This window comes from Candoia aspera, chromosome 2, assembly GCF_035149785.1.
Source record: "Candoia aspera isolate rCanAsp1 chromosome 2, rCanAsp1.hap2, whole genome shotgun sequence".
Lineage (NCBI taxonomy): Eukaryota > Metazoa > Chordata > Lepidosauria > Squamata > Boidae > Candoia > Candoia aspera.
The window spans coordinates 247,273,512-247,295,947 of NC_086154.1; the positions used below are offsets into that span (position 1 = coordinate 247,273,512).

General features: G+C 38.2%; 1 protein-coding gene across 1 annotated transcript in view; it reads right to left on the minus strand.

Moving 5' to 3' along the window:
* WDR70 (WD repeat domain 70) overlaps window positions 1-22,436 on the minus strand; it is a 120,058-nt gene that overhangs the window by 13,322 nt on the left and 84,300 nt on the right. Inside the window, exons 11-14 of the mRNA XM_063295736.1 lie at window positions 20,457-20,556; window positions 15,051-15,135; window positions 13,529-13,667; window positions 1,145-1,245 (exon numbers count right to left, since the gene is read on the minus strand). Of these exons, the coding sequence (XP_063151806.1) occupies window positions 1,145-1,245; window positions 13,529-13,667; window positions 15,051-15,135; window positions 20,457-20,556 (425 nt within the window). The remainder of the gene's footprint in view (window positions 1-1,144; window positions 1,246-13,528; window positions 13,668-15,050; window positions 15,136-20,456; window positions 20,557-22,436) is intronic.

Below are 22,436 nucleotides of genomic sequence, written 5' to 3' on the forward strand. Positions count from 1 at the left end.
TGAGACTGGTTGCCCCATAAGCACAGTTTTTTGTTTGTTTGTTTTGAGATGGAAAGTTACATACTATCATGTAAAAATCACTTTTCTACCCCTGGGGAAATAAAAGCACTACAAAATATTTCTACAGTTGTTAGAATGTTACAAAATGTCAGCAAGATGCTCAATCCAAATTCAGTGATGATACATAAATTTTACATGAAAAAAAGATGAGAGTGGGGAAAAACCATCTATTTGACATTTTCCATTTTCACATTTGCTTTTTGTTGTAACATTAATGAGAAGGGGCTGCAAAAACAGTGGGACAGACCAGAAATCTGCTTCTATTTCTTCTCTGCCTTCTTGAATATGAGCACAGAACCCAGCTGCATAAATATATTACACAAATGCATGTTTGAAAAAAACTACCTGGGAATTAGGACTTCACCAATTCAGAGACAATCTCTTGTTTGTTGGCTTTGCTGCTTGTATAAAAAAAAATCCCATTACTGCTGAAATTAAAAACAGTGGTTTTATTCTGGACTACAAACTATACGTGATTTAATCTTGAAAACCAAGATTAAAACACAATCTTCTATTTTAGACATAATGGAAAACATAATGGAAAACAAGTTATCAGGCTCACAAGCACCAAAGTCAGTTGGGGACAAGAACTCCAGGCCTGGGCAGGATACTTATTCCCAGCTTAATAAATCACCCAGCAGATATAGCTGTTGTTTTTGGTTCATTACACTGGTGGAACCTTAGCTACACTTCTGCAATTTTTAGATGCAGCATTCCAGAAATGTTAATACAGATAATGCTGAGTTCCAATGTATTTCTGAAACACAAATTGTAACCTTTAAAAAAAAAAAGCAAACAGATTTCAAAGAGATTTCACAATATCTACCCATGAAATCAGATCACAATGTAATGAATTCCCCTGGCTTTTCTAAAAGCTGTGGGGACAGGAGTCGTTCTGCAGGGCTCTGAGAGATGACATCATGCAGGATGGATTAGTGCCATCCTGCTGCAACATTTTAATTTTTATGCTGAATTTTTATTGTGGCTTTTTAACTTTGTTTTATTATGGTTTTATGATTGCAAACCACCAGGAGTCATAAAATTCCGGTGACACATAAATGAGGAAAATAAATAAATTTAGTACCTTTGACTTTTGAAGGGATCATAGTATACTTTTGCTAATCCATTTCCTGTTCCAACCATAATTTGGTTCAATTTAGGATGCCAGAGACACCGAACGACGCTCTGAAAAGGAGCATTAGATTTTGGTGGTCATGTTTAGCTTTGAAACCAGGGTTACTAATTTTAAACAACAATGACATAACAGGTAAAACCTGAAAAAGATAAAAATATTTAATAAGCATTTATTAGGATGCTGTTGAGATGACAATGGAAATCAAGAGAAGATCTGGACAAACAGATTTTCAACTTCCAACGAAAGCATGTCACAGTTGAGGCCTCCTTAACCTCCAGTGGGAACTACAGTATATCCATGAGGGGATGACTACAACGAAGACTTCCGACTTCCATACGGCACGAATGAATATCAGCAGGCTGTGATACAAACAACTAGACATCCTCTCCAGAATGCAAGGAGGACTAGCCTGTAAAAATGGCGTAGTTCCTCAGATAACCTAATCCAGAGCAGTTTAGGACCTTAATAACCCAATGGCAACAACCTGAAAATGGCTGCCACAGCGTAGCCTTCAGCAAATGCCACAGAAATCTAGCCACGGTGATTTGCACCACCTTCACCCTGCATTCTGCACTTTTCATTCCGTACCCTCAACAGAGCCATCCACAGAACTTGAGTCCTATAAGTTTTTGGGAAGATAGAATGATCTAGTTATCAGCTTCATTTGTGTTTGGGCTCTCAACAGTGCAGCATTCCCTCCTAACAGTGAAGATAGAATTGGTCAGTTTGCCAGGAGATGAGGGATACTAGGAACAATTGTAGAAGTACTGAATACAGATGTTTAAAACGTATTTCTGCTTGATTGCATTATGCATATATGTCTGTAAATATGAATGGGCATGGTTCCTCATGTTCCAGGAGACCGTGAGTTCTAGTCCTGTGTTAGGCATAAAGGCAGCTGGGTGACCTTAGGCCAGTCATTCTCTCTCAACCCTAGGAAGGAGACAATGGCAAGCCACTTCTAAAAATGTTGCCAAGAAAACTGCATGGACTCTAAGACTCAAGACTGACTTGAAGACGCTCCCCAACCCACAAAATCTCCAGCTAGGAATTTAGGAAAAAATAATACCCAAGACTAAACTTCCACTACATTGCTTATTAATTAACTTCAACTCCCAGAATTTCATTATAAAAATGAAAAAAATATAGAGTAAGTCACTGTATGTCACTGATGCGGCTCAACTGAGGATTCTCAATTAAATTCTCCTTATAAAAGACATCAACCAAGGCTAGTAACAAAGCTACTTATCTTTTGAGGTAAAATTCCAAATTGTCATACTCTTCCTTGAACCTGGCCCTCATTTATGCTTTTTTGTTATGATGAATTAAATGCTTTGCTTCTTTCACTTTTATATTTTACAACAAAACTCCAAATGAGACAGCTGTTGCTTACATTTCAACTGCACCCAAGAGACAAGGAATTGAGTCAGAGTTGTTGTAAGTGCTGTAATTAAAAGCAAGTTATAGGATTTGAAAGACATCTTCAATCAGATCTTGCTTCTTGCCCAAAGTCAACACACAGAGGCAATTATGTGTTGCATTTTTCACAAATCAGCACAAAATATTGAGTTAACCCTTGCCCCTGCTTCATGATATTTGAAGGTAAAAAGTAAAATTTGATAACTTTAAACATGTAGATTTCATGTAAAAATTGTTAATAGCTTAAAAAGCCTTTTACCATTATCTTTTAGAGAACATAAAAGGTGATTCTTATATTTCAGAATATATTTGCAAAATAAGATAATTATGTGCCATCAACTTGGTGTCAACTGTTAGCAGTCACATTGACTGTCTCCAAGATGATCTATCCTCAATCTGGCCCTTCAGGTTTCCCAACAGTGTACCCATCACCACTGTAATTAGATCCATTCATCTTACTTCTAGCTGACTTCTTATCTCTCCTTCCACCTTTCCCAGCATTATGGACTTCTCAAGGGAGCCTGGTCTTCAGATAATATGTCCAAAATTTTATAATCTAAGCCTGGTCACTTGTGCCTCAAGTGAGAACTCTGGATTGATTTGTTCTATAATCCATTCATTTATTTTCTTGGCTATTCTCCCAAGAATCTTCTCCTACACCAAAGTTCAAAAGCGTAAATACTCCTTCTGTCTTGCTTCTTCAAAGTCCATACAGCATCACAGGGAACTGTTTGCACAATTCTGATCTTTGTAGGTATAAACAGGTCACAGCATATGATTATATATTTTCCAAGACCTTCATTAATACCATAAGAAGTGCTAGTCTTCTGAGTATTTTTTGACTCCACTTGCAGAAACTATGAGTCCAGGAAGATCCTCAAGCATGAGCCAATAGCCAATGCCTTTTGCGGGTGAACAGCCCTGCCGAAAGTAACTGCTAGGACTGGTGTTATTAGGGTGTCATGCTATCCCTTGATGAACAGCAGTCCTGTCTTGACAGGAATTTAAACTTGTTTTGCTCCATAGCCTCCAAGCACCAATTCAGAATTTCCATAGCCTGAAGTTGTGATGTAAAGCTGGGCGTCATTAATATACTGGTAACAGCTCATCCCAAACTGATGGATTAACTCCCCCAGAGGTAAACAGCCTAGGGGAGAGCACTGAGTCTTGAGGAAACCCCCATTGGACTAATGGCTCAAGTGCTTCTCTTTAAGCACCACCATCTGGAATCATCCACTCAGGAGAAGGAAAACCACAATAAAATGAAGCCCTGACCACCCAACCCTTGTAGGTAAGCTGGAAGGATACCATGTCAATGGTACTGAATGCTACCAAGAAATCTAATAAATCCAAAAGGGCCACACTCAACCCATCTACAGGTCCCAATGATCACCCACCAGGATGACCAGTGCTGTTTCTGTCCCATGACCAAACCTGAATCTGACTGAAAAGGATCCAGATATTCTGTTTTATATAGGACCCTCTGTAGCTGGTTCTCCATTATCTTCTCAACAACCTTTCCCAAGAAGGAAATTTGGAGACTATATGAAAACCTTCAGGGCAGGTGGCTTAACATCTTCCCTCAATGGAGCACTGATTATCTCCCAGAACCAACTGCTTACCTGGCCACTTGAAGGAGGTGGGATGGGGATATATCAAGTCCACTGGTGGCAAAGGCTAAGCCACAGAGCTTTCCGCTTCCTCAAGCTCCACAAGCCCCACAGAATCTCAGATTATCACACATGACATCACCTCATATACCACAGTATCCAAGAGGTGCCTAAACCCTAAGCAAATAAGAACTATTTTATCTGTAAAGAATCTTGCAAACTCATTTGGTGTGTTTGCAAGTGATTTATTCCACTCATTTTTCTCTAATCCTGGACAGAGATGCCAGGTGGGAACCTGTAAATACAATAAGTGTGATGTAGGATGCTTTACCACTCTTATCACCACAGTATAGGCTTATGCATGAATATTACCAGTTGCTTGGTAAAAGTAGATCTTTTGAGGGAATTGATTGGAGTTTGATTTGCAAGTCTGCTAGCAACAGAAAACTATACTGCCCTCCAACCAAAAAATTACTTATTAAAGATCAAACCAAGTTGACACATTAAATGGATATTTCTTGCTTAAATTGGGTTATTTTGCTTTTAAAAGCTGTAGGAAACTATTGGAAAAACAGCAGAATCAACACTGCAAAATGCAGAAAAAAGGGAATTAGCTTTTTTCCCTGTGACACAGTAAAACTGCACCAGCACATAGACTACTTTTTTACTTGGGAAAAAAACTGTCATTGAGATAGTCATGAACATTCAGAAAGCATTCCAAGAAAGGGTGGTCTAAATTTAGTCCTAAATGCTCTGCACAAGCCTAAGAGCAAGAACACTTACTTTCCTTTTCACATCTACTGGCTTCCACTTCTGATTTTAGCTCCACATTAGGAACTAGACTGGCAAGTAATAGTTCATGATTACCCTGAAAATCCAATTTAAATTAATTTAATGCTAAATTAAAGGTGAAAGCAAAGCATATATGGGGCATTTAGGGAGCTGAAAGAAAAGAAATGCAAAGGTGAGGAAGGAGAATCCTGGGAAGACAAAATAATTAAGCAATGGCTAAGGCAACAAATGGTTTGCATGCAAAATGCCTCTCGCATTTCCAATTCTAAAGGATCCTGTAGGATGAAAGTGGGTAATGTTTTGATTGTTGATGACTATATTTAATTATTGGAGGGCTGGGGTGAGCAGGATAGCTTCAGAATTATTTTAGGGTTCTCCCTCCCTCCATTTATGGGTTATACAATAACTGTATTGGCTATGTTCATGCAACACAGTAATCCATGGCAAATAAACCATAGCTTACTACATTACTGCTGGGCCACAAGCTAATTGGACATTTTTTAGCCTAGAATAATGTGTGTCTCCAGTGACAAAAAAATACATCACCTATGTTCGGTGGCAAATTACGTGACTGAAATTCAGTAGCATAGTCATATGCTATATAAGCATGGCCTGGTGTCTCATGGGACCCTCAGGCCACAAATTGTCCAACTCTGTTGTAGCAAGTGAAAAGTTCTTGAAGTAGCAGACAATGGATATGCAACACCGGTGTCACTCCCAATAAGGCAGTTTCTGATTAACCCCCAGTTACCCAATGCAAAACTCAGTTTTCTCCCAATGTCTCACTGCTGGCTGGAATGAGGAAGGATATTTCTGTACTACAATCTTTTTTCAGCTTCTCCCTTTACCTCTGTCTCATACTTTTAGTTGTCAGCTTTCACAAGTTGATGCTCTCTACATGCGAAGCATCAGTAGAGCCTAAATCATGCTGAGGTTTTGATGTCTGAGAAAATCTGATGTCAACCCTGATTTACAAAAGAAAACTTTTTTCGAAGTATGAGCTAAACAATCCATGACAAACATAACACATACCCAGAATTTGAATGATCTCAGTGACTGACTGAATTTATAAACTCACCTACTGCTTAAGAAGTTTACAAATGAAAACAGGAGTTGATATAGATATGTTTACAGATATGTTACTAGCTTTCAATTTTTTCACATTTTTAAAATGTGTCTATTCACATTTGGACAATTAGCTGTACAAAATACAGCTAATCCCTATCCAAAAAAACTCCTGGTGAAGTCATGTGACAGACATACTTGCTTAGGATGAGACAACAAGCAAATGCCTTAGGCTTTCCCTAGTCACAAAAGTCTACATTTGAAAAAAAAAAAAAACCAAGTTTGTTCTATTTTCCATTACTGATAGTCTTCAAATTTACATTTGATGAAAAGGGATCACGAAGTTTCCCACTCTTTTACCCTCTTGCCAATATATGTTCAAGTAGTCTGACAGAGAAAGATAAGCCTAAAAAAGAAGACTGGGATAACCATAAACACTTTGTTCAAACCTGGAAAATGTAGGAAAAATGCATATATATTCAGGATTCTCTGAATCAGCAACAACGATCTCTGGCGATCTGGAGGATGTCCAACAGCATTCAGACCTCTAATTGACCCCAACCACCCCCTTGCGAATCTTTGGTCTTATGAATTTTTGACTTTGAAGCCTAGACTGGTCAGGCAGTATTGTGGTCCATATTTGGCCCATGTGGCTTGGAAGAGACTCTACTGTAGTCTAGTAGCAGACGTTCCCAGGTTTAAGCTTTGATCTTTTCAGCTGAAGGGAGAAGGGAGCAGAAGAAAGAAGAGAATTTTTTCTGCATGTCAGCCCTAGAAAGCCCCTGCCAACAATAAATAGACCCAGCACTGGGAAACATGGACCAGTCTGACTTTGTAAACAGTCTATATCAGTGTTTCTCAACCTTGGCAACTTTAAGAGGTCTGGACTTCAACTCCCAGAATTCCCCAGCCAGCTTTGCTGGGAATTCTGGGAGTTGAAGTCCAGACCTCTTAAAGTTGCCAAGGTTGAGAAACACTTGTCTATATTTATAAGCCAGAAATCACTGCTCTAGTCATTTCATACTATTCTTTTTCTGCCTTATGTGTTGCAATGAAAACAGTGTGATGAACTACATTCATGAAGTTTATTTGCCTTTTTAACAAATTTCTTGTCTCTCTTTTAAGATAGCTATCTTCCCAAGCTGTTTGGGAAACTGGTTCTCAGTTTTCCTGTTCTTCCACTGAGTCCTATGCGTGGTTCATTGGTTCAAATAAATGAGGCCTTCTGTAGAAGGGGTTTAAGAACGAGATTTAAAGCCACCAAAGCTATCTATTTTGGAGAGACGTGATTTTAAGACTTTTATCTCCCTCTGTCATGCTTATACATTTGGCCTTGGTCCAGGTCAGGTAAACAGTCTGAAGATCTAAATCCTTGCTGAAGTGCACAAAATACATAGCTCAGCGCCTTTGAAGATTATACAAGATTTATAATTTGCATCCATATTAACTGAGTTAAACAGAACTGCAAGGTTTTTTGGTGCTATAATTCTGATCAAGCTTAGCATAAAACTAGTGCTTAAGTTGCTGACCACAGGAGTTATAAATCAGGAGATGTCCAGATTACAATTTATGGATACAGCAAATTATTGCATCATATGATATTTAGTCATACAATTATATTTCATATCATGGAAATATAAAATAACATAAAAACATTTTCATTACATAATGCAACGGACCTAAATATATTCATTTGGAGCTATTACAAATTTGTTTTTCTTGTATTATGAATAAAGTGTGATGCTGCTGGTGGGAGAAATATGCATGTAAGTGTAGGGGATGAGAAGCCCAAACCTAAAGCTTTCTCTTTGGATTTTCAGAAGCTTCTTCATCCAAGAGCTTTGGTACTTCTGTTGTAGTTGATGTTGTTCCCTTCCACAGTCCTGACTCCTGGTGACCGCACAGACAAGTTCACACAGTTTTCTTAGCAACATTTCAGAAGTCGCTTGTCATTACCATCTTCCTAGGACTGAGAAGGACTGACCCAAAGACACATCGTTAGCTCCTGAGCCTACAACAAGAACTAAACTCAGGTTTTCCCACTCAGGTTTTCCCACTGCAGGAGTTCAGCACCTTAATCCCTAGATCATTCTCTTAGTACAAACTGGAACCCTGATATTCTTAAAAAAATAAATCAGTTCCTTGAATGTTATATTCCTATGACATGTCCACTCATGTACAAGTTTGTAGGTGGATTTTTTGGCTGTACACATTTCAAAACGAGGATCTCCAAAATTCCAAGAAAGATTCTGCCTGTAATTAGTTTATGCCTTCTCTTTACCACATTAAAGAATTCATTTTAATTTGAGGGGGAAAAGATATGGGCGAGAAATCCACTCTTACCAGGTTTCCTTGCTCTATAGGAATAAATGCAGCAAAGAAGTATTATCTGTGAGAATTGAATCCAACTGAACAACTGTAAATGGTTGCACAAACTACAGGGCTACATTATCATAGCAATACGGGTCACAAAAAATCAGCATTTACCAAGAAGAGAAGTGCGCAACAATATGAAAAATGGAGCATCAACTGGCATTTCTAACCCAGAAAGTGCACAGTGTGAAGCTGTTGTACAGGACAACAGTTTCATGAAAATATCTGTGAAATGGAGAATATAAAAAATAATACTGGTTGTACATGATGGGAATAAAAGTCCAACACATCTTAAGGGCCCTAGATTGAGGAGGCACCCTACTGGCATCCAGGCTTCCACCGGCAGGCCGAGGAATAGAAAGAGCCATTCCAAAGGAATTCAGCATAGCACAGTCCTGTCTGAATGAGACACCAAAGATAGGCAGCAGACCTTTGGCCAAATATCTGTCTTGAATTTGGGGGGCAAAACTACAGAAAAATTTGTGACCTTTAACTACAATATCTATCTATAACAGGCTACTGATTCCTGCCTCGATGGGTCCAGTGCTAAAAAAAAACCCATTAACACAGTGCTTATCTGGCACTGGCTTCATGGTTTAAGATGTCTAGTTTAGGACTCCAACATGGATCAGAATGGTATAAAACTGTCAGCAAGAACTGCTGCTAAGAAAACATCATGGCTTTATGTGCTTGCTTCACAAGGGCCAATCTTACTTTCTACCTTGGTGCTGGTGAGGCTGTATGATGGGGTTGTTTAAAGAATGTTGTTCTGACTTGCTGTATTTGGCTGCCCTTGCAATAAGATAAGGAGGCTGTTGGCACCAAAGGCTCTGAACACATAAGGAGAGTTGTCCGAGTGGATGGTCGGACTTTATGTTGACATTCTACTTTTTTTTAAGAGAGAGAGAGAGAGAAACCCACAAACTGGGCTTATTATGGCTAATCTGGGACCTGCCCTTCACTTTTTTATTTAAAGCTATAATTTTTTTTAAGGTGGGGGTTCAAAAGAAAACTGTGTGCACAGCAATATCTTAGGCATGTTCTGAGAAACAGACTTTACGCTGGCACTGTACTAAATACTGATCTTCCTATCCAAAAAAGGACCCCTTACGCTTGGGGAAATCCCCGACCTTCCAGATGATCTTGCCAGGGAATGTAAGAGGTACTTCTGGAAAAATGACTGTGCGGGAACACTCTAGAAAGCTAACAAAATTACACACAATTTTATTCCATACTAGCCACAGCTTTGGAAATACTGACAAAGTCACTGGTCCAAAACTTGACATTACAGAGGTAATATGTGAATATTTTTCTCTTTCTTAAATCCTGCAATTTCATAGTAATTTTATGGTAGCATACAGTTGTTCAGCAATATGCATGTAATATCACATGTTAAAGTTATAAAGGTTGCGTTGGAAATGTTTGCTGATAGGGGCAAGCAAGATGGTATAACATGGTTTAGCATCTATTAAATTGTACCTGGATACCTGTATGACATAGACTTGGTACTGGTTCACTCAGTATGGTACGTGAACTAGAACATTTGGTGCCACAGCGGCAAATCTTGTTGAATACCTGCATTTCTTAATCACACAAGTCACACTAAACGTCTAAGGCCATTTCCAAACTGCTGATTTACTGCATCATATAGGCTCTCCTAGCATTCACTATGGCAATATAAAGCTTGTCTTCATTACTGATACAGTGCCATTAGTGAAGGCTGGATGATGATACAAGTTATTCCCAATCACTACTACGGAAATCGCATAAATATGAGCTTTATCCATCTGACAAAACTGCGGTAAGGCTGAAAATAGGTAATTCCATGTATGCCAGGGATGGGAAAACTGCAGTTCCTCAGACTCGTTTTTAAATTTGATTTTATTAAATTTACACACTGCCTTCCTGTATATAGAAGCACTCAAGGTGGAAATTTGTGTCGCTGAAAGTTTGCAGCAAATTAGCAATTTTCATATGTGAGATCTTTTGCCACTAACAAAACATGCAAATTAAAAGCTACAACAGATGCATCCAAACACACCTATTCTACCATAATTACCTGCAACCTTATCAAATAAGAGTGAGGGAAGGGCTGAAAATTCTGGTCCTGCTCCCTTTCATTAAGCCATGATCATATCTACTGTGGCAATATTAAAAAAAATAATAAAATTCAGCCTCAGTTGATAATCCCTCCCCTCAAAAAAAACCCAAACAAAACAAAAACCAAAAACCTGCCCTTCCTGTTTATAGCAAAAGTTTGGATATACATTTAAATTTAAAACATTTCACACAGGAAATAAATATACCATATTTGTTAAGTTTTAAATTTCTCCACAGCAGTCTTTTATTCAAAAAGGTGTTAGACTGCAACTCCCATAAGTTACAGCTGGCATGGCTATTTCCTATGCTAATGTGGATGATGGAAGTTGCCAGGTTGAGGAAGACTGCCCCAGAGACTATGCTGGCAGCAAGGGTGTAGCCCTTCTCTTCCCAATGCTTATCTCCTCCTCCTCCTCCTCCTCCCCCTCCCCCATACAAATTAAAAAAAGGTGTGTTTGTGTGTGTAAAAACACAGCCAACCAGAAGAACAAATACCCAATCTTAAATTAAACAAAACAAAATTAACTAGAAGGGGCTACACAACCACCTTAACCCAAGGCCTAGGACAAAACCGGGTTTGGAATAATTTACAGAATGTCCTAAGGGTGGGAGCCGCATGCATCTCCAGAGGATATCATTCCAGAGGGCAGGTGCTGCAACTGAGAAAGCACACCTTCTGGGTCCCACAAGATGACACTGTTTGATAGATGGGACCTGGAGGGCACCACCAGCTTGATCACACCAGGCAGGCAGAAACAAATGGAGAGAGGTGGTCCCTCAGATAGCCAGGCTCTATGCCATGAAGGGTTTTAAAGGTGATAACCAGCACTTTGAATTGTACCTAGAAGCTGACCAGTAACCAGTACAGCTTGCTTCTTCAACTTGAAGGCATCAGGTTGAGGAAGGCATCCTGAATATATTGATAATGGTGTGCAAATCATCAACACAGCTAGCATAGATTGAGCTTACTATCTCCAAAGATGAAAGTCAACTTGTAGTTAGCCCCATGAACTCCGGCATGGGCACTACTGGCTAAATGCCTATGGATAACCCTGTAAGTGCTCACATCACCCCATATAGGAAAAAAAAAAAGCCTGGAATAATACTGCACTTTTTCCATAAAAACTTAAAGGAAAGTTGGTGAATAAAGGCTGTCATGGATAAGACAGAAAGAAATGCTAGACATCTTTCTGGTCAAGCATTTAGAAGTGGCCATTAATTTTCCATTAAGCATCAGGTTCATTTACAGGCCAAAATCAGCTGGCTATTTACCAATCAGTTTTAAACAGTAAGTTTACAGCCCTAGAGCAATTTAAAATTATCTCTGTTGTCTGGACAGCCCCCTCCCCACTGTCTGATAAAATAAAACTAAACAGCTGTAAAAAGTGTTTTTCTTTATATTGTTTACGTTTGTGTCCTGTTTCATGTAATGAACCAATTAGGGGTAGTTTATCATTTAACCCAATAAGTGTTATTAGTCTGTCCAGAGCAATAATGGGTGACCAAAGTTCATTCTTCTATCCTTTCTTCAACAGCATGGACAACATCTGATTTTTACTTAAAACAATATGATTAACAAGCAATTAATTTTCTTTGGCTGTCATGAAATATTTCCTTTCCATTGATTTCCTAATTACATATGCCATATCTACTGTAACCATATTATCAAAAGGTAGCAAATGGATATTGAATTCCTTTTTCTGATATTTCATCTACAACAAGACTTTGATCCCAACTCCAGAATAGATTATTGAAATGTTACAGTTTAAACCATTCAAATAATATCACATCTCAAACGCAAATAGCAGGATAAGCAAAGCCCTGGATCAAGCAATACACAGATGGGCAAAAGCCACTCAGTTCACTGGCTTTCAGAGAACGAGGGATAGAGAGATGAGTGTGGTGCTCAAAAATTATTCATACCAAATATTTAAGGAATGCTGTGCACTAATCCACTTCTAGGATATTCTCCATCTGTCTGGATATTCATCATCCTATTCAGATAGAGTTTGAATACAATACATCCAAGCACACTTTTACTTTCTTAACATATTGATTGATTTATACGTAATATTTACCAGTTGTCCTTCTTCCCAAAGCTACCAGAGGGAAGTACATTAATCATCCTTGAAGATATAGTACGCATTTCTTCATTTTGCAGTGGAGTTTGGAACAAATTATAAGATGCCACAATATAAAAATAATGGTTCCAAGCAACTGCCCTCATTGTATGCTCCCCCCCCCACTCCTAAATGCAGTTTACAAACAAAATTTGATCTTGTAAAAAGAATTAAGCTACAAGTAGTCACAAAGAAATAAGGTAATTTTGAAAAAGTTGCTTAAAGGCGGTGTCGTAACTGAATGTTAATTTACTTTAAGAAAAAAGCCAGCAGTGAAAGAGGGAAAACTTTACAATGAGAAGTTAAGCTAGTTTGACCAAGAGCCTCTGGAGTGGTATGAGGAGGCTCTATGATGTTCAATGTCTTGAGACTTTTAACTATTTCAAGACCTGGGATCCAAAAGACATTAAGTAATATTAGTCTCTTGCCTCATTAGCTCTATGATAACTTACCATCCTGATGAGAATAAGAGCCTTAAGGCTCACCCTCAGCCCAGCCACCTACAACATGGGATATCCATGAGAAACAGGGCCTGGGACACATAATTCAGAATTTTTCTTGGTTTGACCCCTAACAGGCTGTATTCATTTTAATAAACCACATAACTCGTCTACCATACTGAAAACATGCATTATTATTACTGGCCGATGGGATGAATTTATTGTAAGGGACCACATTATTACTCAATACAGGAAGAGTATACTTCATTTAACTGGATTTTCTAGAATATCAAACTTGCATTTAATTTTATGCATGTAAAATTAATAAACAAAATTTAAAAATCCATCATCATTAGAAATAATTATCCTTCTCCTACATCAATGAAATAACTGATATGCTGAACTTCAGCTTACCGCATCTGTGACATCGATCTCATACATTTTTTTAAATGTCTCCCGATCAAAAAAGAGAAGTTTTGCATTGCCATGTCCTTTCTTAACAGAAATACCAGTAACAAGTAATTTATCATCCGGGCTGAAACAACAGTCGGTCCTGTTGAAAATATAGTACAGATTAGTTTATTTTCCTGAAATACAATTTATATGTATTATTTCAAATCTATGTTGATTGTGTTAGACGACTAAAATCAAAGCAGTGTTCCAAATAACCCAAACTAGAAAAACCAACAAATAGAAATTTCTCCTGAAGATTTCAACACCAGAATGAAAAAGTGTCTCATGTGTCTAGTTTACAAAATAAAGAGACAGTTTTGAAATCTACCATTCAGTAATAATTCAGTAGGCCATAATGTCTATTTCTAGCAACATAATATCCAACCGTTTTGTATGACAAATGGTAAAAAGACCCATTTTCAAAATCGTTTTTCATGTTTTCTCTCAAAGCAATAAACAAACTCATAGATTCTTTAAAATTAATGCAAATTTGAGGTGAAAGCTAAGAGCTTATAGACAAGTAGTGAGTAAAAGCAGTATGCTAAATCAATTTATATCAAAAGCTTTAAAAGCTCTAGCATTATCCCTAAAATCTGGGGGAGATATAATTCTTGCGCTCTGCAAGCTAAGCAAATTGGAATGAAGCCTTGGGAAAATGTGGTCTCTCCCCCTCCCTTTCATCCCATGCCAATTTCTTTCTCAAGTCTCTTGTTAAAAAAGGTGTATCATGACATTTAGGCAAGTGCTCATCATGGTTATCATTCACCATGATTCCTGTCCAAAGTAGATACGGAACCAAGGAGAGCTAATACCAGTAATGGAAGATATATAACCCCGCTAAGTGTTTTAACTCCCTTGCCTTGCAGACCTTTTAAAGTCGCTACAGCCATATACTGGTGTGGGCTTTCACAGCTAGCATCAATGAAGCAATGATGAGTTTGGGGGCTGAATGGTCATAGACCAAGGCCATTCAGCCCCAAAACCATCACTGCTTCATAATTATAGCCATGTTTATGCTGGGCATAACTTATTTAGATAAATGTGGCTCATCTTCATTAAATCCAAAGAGCCTTTAAATCTTTGTTTTTCATTATCATTAAGTAATCATGCAACTCAGTATTAGCAATTTAGAAAAAGAATATAAGCATATGTGTTAATAAAAAAAGCAAACTGGATTTCTTCCCAGTGAAAAGATTTTTTGATCCGTAAGGTAAACTGTGCAAGTTTTCCAACTTAAGACTTCTATGATATATTGCTATATAGGGTGATTCACAGTACTACTTCATAGCCACTGAGCCAATCTAATGGAAGTTTAAAATATTACCAATACAACCTATCTCTTGAGAACTGGCGAGATGCACCAAACCTGAACATATGTTGAGTTCAATCCATGCAAACATGATTCAGAAAATGTCTCTCCAATGAACTAACCTCGATCCATTTCTGCACTTCCCTCTTCATCAAAAATTATGAAGCTACTTACATGGGGAAGAAACTAGGTAGGCCACTGACAGAATTAAGAGGTGCTTTAAATTGTCTGATGTCCCAGGTTTTTAAGGTATCATCACCTATCAAATAACAAATATTGAATATCCAATAGTTAAAATGTAAAATCATGTACATTTCAAAAAGCAAAAATATTAATTCCTGCTTCAATCCTTTCAGTGATTTTCTCCATCAAAAGCTTTGCTCCAAGAGGAATTGTAAATAATATACCTAGAGCAGTTTCAGAGAATAAACAAATTAACACTTATCATAAATGAACCACAGTTCTAGTTCAAAATTTGCAAAAGATTCTGGTCAGTTTAAAATTAAAATTAAAAACAAAAGCTTCCTTGCCAGCGCAAAAGAGGAGAAGGGAGGAATTCATGTGAACCTCAGATTCTTTCTTAGAGCAGAAAACTGTTATTTCCCATGGGACATAAAATATCTCCAAAATCTCCGTATTTTGTATGTCCTAGTCGTGGTTAGGAGGGCCTTTGCACAGCTTCATATTGTGCGCCAGTTGCGCCCATTCCTAGATTGGGGGGCTCTGCTCATGGTCACTCATGCCCTAGTCACCTTAGGACTGGGCTACTGTAATGCACTCTACATGGGGCTGCCCTTGAAGAGTATCCGGAAGCTTCACCTGATGCAAAATGCAGTGGCGCAGGCAGTTATATGTATCTAGAACAGCACACATTAAACCTCTGCTCCGCAAGCTGCATTGTTTGCCAGACTGCTTCTGAGTCCAATACAAGGTGTTGACCTTAAAGCCCTTCATGGCATGGGGCCAGGTTATCTGATGGACTGCCTCTCCCCAATTATATCTGCCCATCCTATCAGATCCAGCAGAAGAGGCATGCTATGGGTCCTGTCTGCTAGGGAGCTATACTTGGCAGGACCAAGGAGATGAGCCTTTTCTGCCATGGTGCCCGATATTGCCCCCACCCCCAAAGTGAGGCTGGCTCCATCCCTGATTTTTTTCCCAGAAGACCTTCAAAATCTGGTTATGCCATCAGGCCTGGGGGCCCCAGGGGAATGGAGATGCATGGAGGTGGCTCCACTGTTATTAACATCTGCTGTTCTCTCTTAGCCTTTGTGATTTTTAAATTTTTAATAATAATTTTTTAATATATTAACTGTTTTATAGTCTTGCTGTACGCTACTCAGTTACTTTTTGTGAGATCGGCGGCCACATAAATTTGATAAATAAATAAAACAAAACCCAGGACCCTTTTTTTCAGAAAATCTCAGGGAGTTTTAAGGGATACATGGCTTAAACCATTTTTAAGGAATACATTACCCTCCAAACTTTAAAAGGTCAAAAAAGGATGAACTTTTGCCTCACTCACTCTGGGGGGCTCTGAGAGTCACAGGGAATGCTGGGGGGCACTTTTGTCCTCTATCCAATGGTACAAGAGTGGCATGAATGATTCCACAGGGCACCCAAAAGTTGAGATAATTCCTCTAATTAACTGAGAGAGGTCACAACTGAGCTAATTACTATCTGGGTGACAGAGAACATAATATGCAAATCAGGTCTAAGATACAATTTCTGACAGCACACATTTAATGTTTCTAATTGTTTTAAGGTGTTTTAATGGTTTTTTTGTTGTTATTGCTTGATTATTTATTTGTATCTGTTTTTTAACTGTGTGAGCTGTTCAGTGTCACATATGTGAGATGGGTGGCTATACAGATTGAATAAATAAATTTAAAAAAATACAAACCAAGACTGCCATGCTAAAGTCACAAGTTCTACCCTATGTCCAAAAGCTAAGTAATTCAGCTGTAAAAATATATGCAGAAGAACAACTGCATCTGGCAAATGCTCAAATATCCTTCACAGTAACAAATCGCAATCAAGGCTCCTTCAGCCTTGACGGACTAGACCTTGACATGATCATCTCTCCGGAGGAAAGATGGGATATAAAAGAGAGAAATTCAGTCAGATGACTCTTGCTAATGTTTAAAAAATATGTTAGCAAAAAGTTTCTTCCTGCATTGCATCAAACTACAGGATCTAAAGTCTCCATCCTACTCCCTCACCTGCCAGCTTCAACCACAATTATTATTACACCTTCATCATTAACCATGATCATTAATGCTCATCATAGCTTCCTCTAAATCTATATTATAAGATAGTTTGTAAATTCTGGTTAAGAGCAAATCCTGATGAGCACTGATCAAGGTCTAAACAAAGCACCTAGAGATGATACTGAAAAAGCTCTTAAATAAGCTTGAGATAGCAGAAGAAGATACAAAAGCCTCTGTGAAACTAGACCTGGAATTGGGATTATTTTCAAGATGCTGTTTGACGTTTCTGCTCTGATAGATAAATTTAGATTTATCCGTTGTTTTTGTGTCTGCTAAGTTTTTGACTAGAATCATGGAAATCATATTCAAATTTCACTCAGCTTTGGATATTCACTGAGTGATTGACAGATATTGTCTTTCAACTTATCTTACATCACAGGGGTGCCATTACAAGGATAAAACTGGAGGAAAGGAATATTTAATCTTTGAGCTTTAGAAGAAAAGGAGGACATAAATCAAAACAATCTAAGGACCAGAGGAAAAAGTTAAATTTGGGCAACCGTTTAGCTGAGAATAAAGAAAAGAAAAAGGGACCCTACTGAGGCCTGTCAAGTATGGAGAATGTTTTTTCCCCTTTCATTGCTTTACTTGGATTCTACTCCTTCTGTAAAGTGAAACCACTGAAGAGTTATCAGCTCTGTTAAAAATGAAAAGCCATAACAACATTTTAATGATCTTGCTTAAAACTTAAACTGAACTCATTTTGTATAGTCAATTGCTCAATTGCAGTGTTTCCCCAAATTGCAGTACTTATGCTCTTTATTCATTAAGCGATCCAACCACTTACTCACTTTTAACATTTTCTTTTTGTTTACTTTGGTCAGACCCTGAGTATATCAGTTAAATATCTTCTTAGTTCACTTCACATCTCCACTAAAACAAGTTCTTTCCTTTTAACATTAGCTTTCCAGTTTAACTTTCAACTTTCCATTTTAAAAAGTCTTCCAAGTCAACTTACAATATGGCTCCTGCCATGACAAACCACATCAAGTAGAAAGCAGCTCCACCTATTTGCCTTGTGGCATTTTATGTGAGTTCTAACAACTTTCCAAATGGCCAGAAAAGGTAGAAGAACCCCACTTAATAAACAGAAGCAGCTACTTACATGGTTTGTGGCATCACAACCTGCACATGCAAAACCATTTTAAAACAAGAGATGTTGACTGGGTAAATTTACATCATATCAGAAGGACAAGAAGACATCTCTATAGTTTAATTTCAACCAATTTTTATAAACAAGGTAGTCAAGTATTACTAAATATCATTTATTACGCTATATTTTATATAATCAAAAATGTTTTTAAGAGCTATTTTCAGGATTAGAAGTGCTTTTTTAACTACCACTTTCTTATATTTCTGTCAAGTTACAAGCATATGCTCAATAGGAATAAAACTGGGAATACATATAAGCAATTCTTCTGTTTTCCTTTTCCCTTGTGCATGCAGCTGAGCCATCTATAGTCTCACATATCTGACAGGCAAACTGTATCATAGAAAAGGAATACAAGCAGGATTACACTGGACGTTCTTATTCCGCCCCAAACAGAATTCTTCCTTTGATCCCTTGCATTTGGGCAGGTGTGTCTGACTGTTGACAATACATCTGCTGTTGCTGTAAGGGCCCAGAACAATACTTAACACTACATAAAGTCATTCTTCAACATGCATTAAAATGAGAGAGAGAAAAAAGCAAAATTTGATAGGATGCCTGCAAAAGCCATTTTACTTAGTGCTATTTTCATGGTGAATTATGTTTAGTATCTTTAACTTATGTTACAGCATAAATTCATCAGGTATAAGCATTCTATACTGGACGTGCAAAAGGTACAGGCTGATCAATTTCCTTTTGTGACTACAAACTAGGTCGGCCTAACATTTGTGTTTCTTTTTGCATGGGGGAGATTGGGAGGAGGCCACTTTAAGGTTAATGCACCCACTCCTCATTTAGCGATGTTTAGCGTTCCATTCCAATGACCAGGTCATTAAGAAAAATGGTCGCTAAGTGAACATGTGACAGACAGAGAGAGAAAGAGACGCTGTGAAGATCACTGGTTTCCACTATCTCAGTCAGATAAAGTCCTCTCATACAGCTGTTATCAGGTGCAGAAATTTGGTCATGAGTGTGCGCATTGGTTGGAGAATGATTTTTTTATTACCATTGTATTTGCAAATGGTTGTTAACCGAGGTAGTTGCTAAACGAGGAGTGCCTGTATGGCTGTTCTAAGCCCTGCAGATGCCTAAGGCACATTTTTCACCTGTTAACATTTCTGTCATGGCCCTACCCACTTTCGGCATGAAACTCTCAACATGTCACACAAAGCCTAGCAGTCTGGCCCCCAAACTGAGGAAAGTTATGCACCCCTGTTCTATACTTTATTATAATCAAAGTATATGTACAGGTAGTCCTCACTTAACAACTGCCCTGTTTAGCAACTATTTGAAGTTACGACAGTGCTGAAAAAGTAACTTTATGACTGGACCTCACACTTATGACTATCACGGCATTCCCGCGGTCATGTGAACACCATTTGCACACTTCTCAGCCAGCTTCCGACAAACAGAGCCAATGGAGAAGCTGGCCGTAAAATTGCAAGTCAGTCACATGATGTATCGTTTAACAACCACATCACTTAGTGACAGAGTTGCCAGTCCCAATTAAGCGAGGACTACCTGTAATCTGAAAGAGTTAATGCTGAAATCTTGCAGCCCAATGTTTAATTTCCATGTTTCACTCTGTAAACTGTAGGTCATATCCTGTAAGATTTCTTCATATCCACTAGTCATTACTATGAAGTAACAGTGGGAAAATACCATAATGATGTAAAGGAGTATAGTAAAGCTAACTATGTTCAAGAATGAGGGAGATGAAAACTTGATACAGGAGTATTGCTTTAGGGGAAGTCCTGTTTAACTTAATAACATCTAGTGCTGCCAGGGTGTGTGATACAGAGCCACACCTGCTAATGGACCCAGCCGACCCTGGGCCTCCTCTTCCTGCTCCTTACTCTCTGCCATTTGTTAAGCAGGAAAGCTATAACAAAGAGGAGGTGATTGTTAACATATTCATGTCCTTCCTCGGGGTAGTTGTACAGTTTGAGCATATAACCACCCTGAGGCAAATTGGGCAAATAGGCAATGGGAATGAGGCATAATCTTCCTCAGAGCAGGGCAGGAATGCTTTTGTTGGTGAAGCGCTCTTCCCCCATCTCCAAGGTTGGAGCTGGCACCAAATTTTGCTCCATGAATTCAGCACTGGCTTTGGCCAACTTGCATCCAGCACTACATATAGAAGGAAATGTGGCCACTTACCTCCCCGACTGGCAAGAACGGTACCATTATAGGAAAATGTCAAACATGATGTGTCAGTGCCTGGAGCATGTGCTTGCCTGCAGTGAAACTTGGTGTGAACCTGTTTAGAGAGCAAATAAATATTACAAAGGTTTGCTAATTTTAGACAAAGCGCACCTGGTTCTTTGAGAACATCAAATGCTTTTTATTGCACTGTTGGATTAAAAAACTAGTAAGCAGTTTCATAATCTTGGGCATTAGAGAAAACAGATGACAAACGACATTCATCTATTCTTGTTCATCACCTTTTATATACATTTAACAGCTTAACTGTATTTGGGAGGCCAACGATTTGTAACACTTCCAAATATTTAGCTTTAGGGTCCAGAACTATAATAATGCAACAGTGCAATGTTAATATACTTGCATCCTTCTCTTTTGTGTGAGTTAGAGGCAAATATGTATGACTGAGATCTAAACATATTTTTTTTATCAGGAGAGAATATCCCCATCCTTTCTACGATATATATCAAGACAACAAAATATTTCACCTTCTTCTGGATGTATCTTGAAACTAAAGAAATCTGGGAAAGTTGAATGCCAAGCCAAAGAAATGCCAAAAAGTTAAAGATTTAGAAAAAAGTACAAAAAAATCTGAGTGTCATTTGGCTTCCTACATGCTATTATGAGAATGCACTCCTTGGGGGGAGGGGGGCAGTTTCTTCTACTAAAGTATTTTTTTTTTAAACAATCATCTTTATTTATTAAAAGATGAGCAATTTCTCTGTAAACTCTTTTTTCTTGAGGCATGTTTTAGAAATATCTCTGATAGATGTGGGTTATATTTAAAAATATTAGAATGACTTGCCCATATCTCTTACTGGGCTCACAAGGAAAGATGGCAAAGCTAATATCACTGTGAAAGAGGATCTTCTTCTCAACAGGCAATCTTTACGACCTGTGAAACTGAACACCCTAATCACACACACACACCTCTCACACATACCAAATCAAATTAAAAAGGACTATGACCTTTTTAGTCTTTTTTATATTGGCAATTGTCTGACTATCTAAGGGGCTGGGCAGTAAAAATACACACACATCATGACTAAACCCATATGAAGCCAAAATCTAGCTACAATATGGCTTAGCATATCCACAGAATATGTGCTATACTTTTTCTAGGTGCTAGCACTGATCAGCAACTTTTGTATTATGTGTTTTGTTTCCAAAATAGCAATCTGTCATCCCTTGCTCTATTTTTGCATTCATGAATACTTAATTTTTCAGTCAGGGTTTGAGACTTTGAAGTAAGTTTCCAACAAAGCCTACCAAAAGATCTCTTCATCTTTTCTACTTGAAGACACATTTCTAGGTTTAACCACAGGAGAATTAAAGAAGAATGGATGGTCTTAGCTTTGACAGCTGGAGTTTGGATTGGTCATTCTTCTCTCCCTCAGGATAAAGGTAGGTGCATTTCCTAGCAGTTCAGGCTGATAAGGAATAGTAACAGTAAAGGTAGTCACTGCCAATGGTCTGCCTTAAAGCACTGGCACTGGAGCACTTTTGCTGTGACTTTGAGTTACTAATTCCAGAGTATGAAGGATATAAAAGATTAAACTTCTGACATCTCCAGGAGCAACTTGAATGGCTCTCGCTTTAAATTTTGGAAAGCCGTCGCCCATTAGATTAGACAACTGATTCATCATGAAAACTTTGTAAGTTCAATGCAACAGAGAAATTCCTCCATCCTGGCAGGTTGGAAGCAATTAGGTTCATGAATGGAAGCTGCAGCACAGCAAATATTTTCTCCAGATGTAGGCATTGAGTTAGAGAAAAGTATTCTCTTGCCACGACAAGCAGTTTCATCCAGTAACAAAAATCTTCTGTCTGTTTTCTCTTCTAATCACCAAATCAAACTATAGATTACTTAAAGTATGCAATAAGACCTAGTCATTTGAAAACTCATCCCATGCTTTCTTCACTTAACTATAATCTATT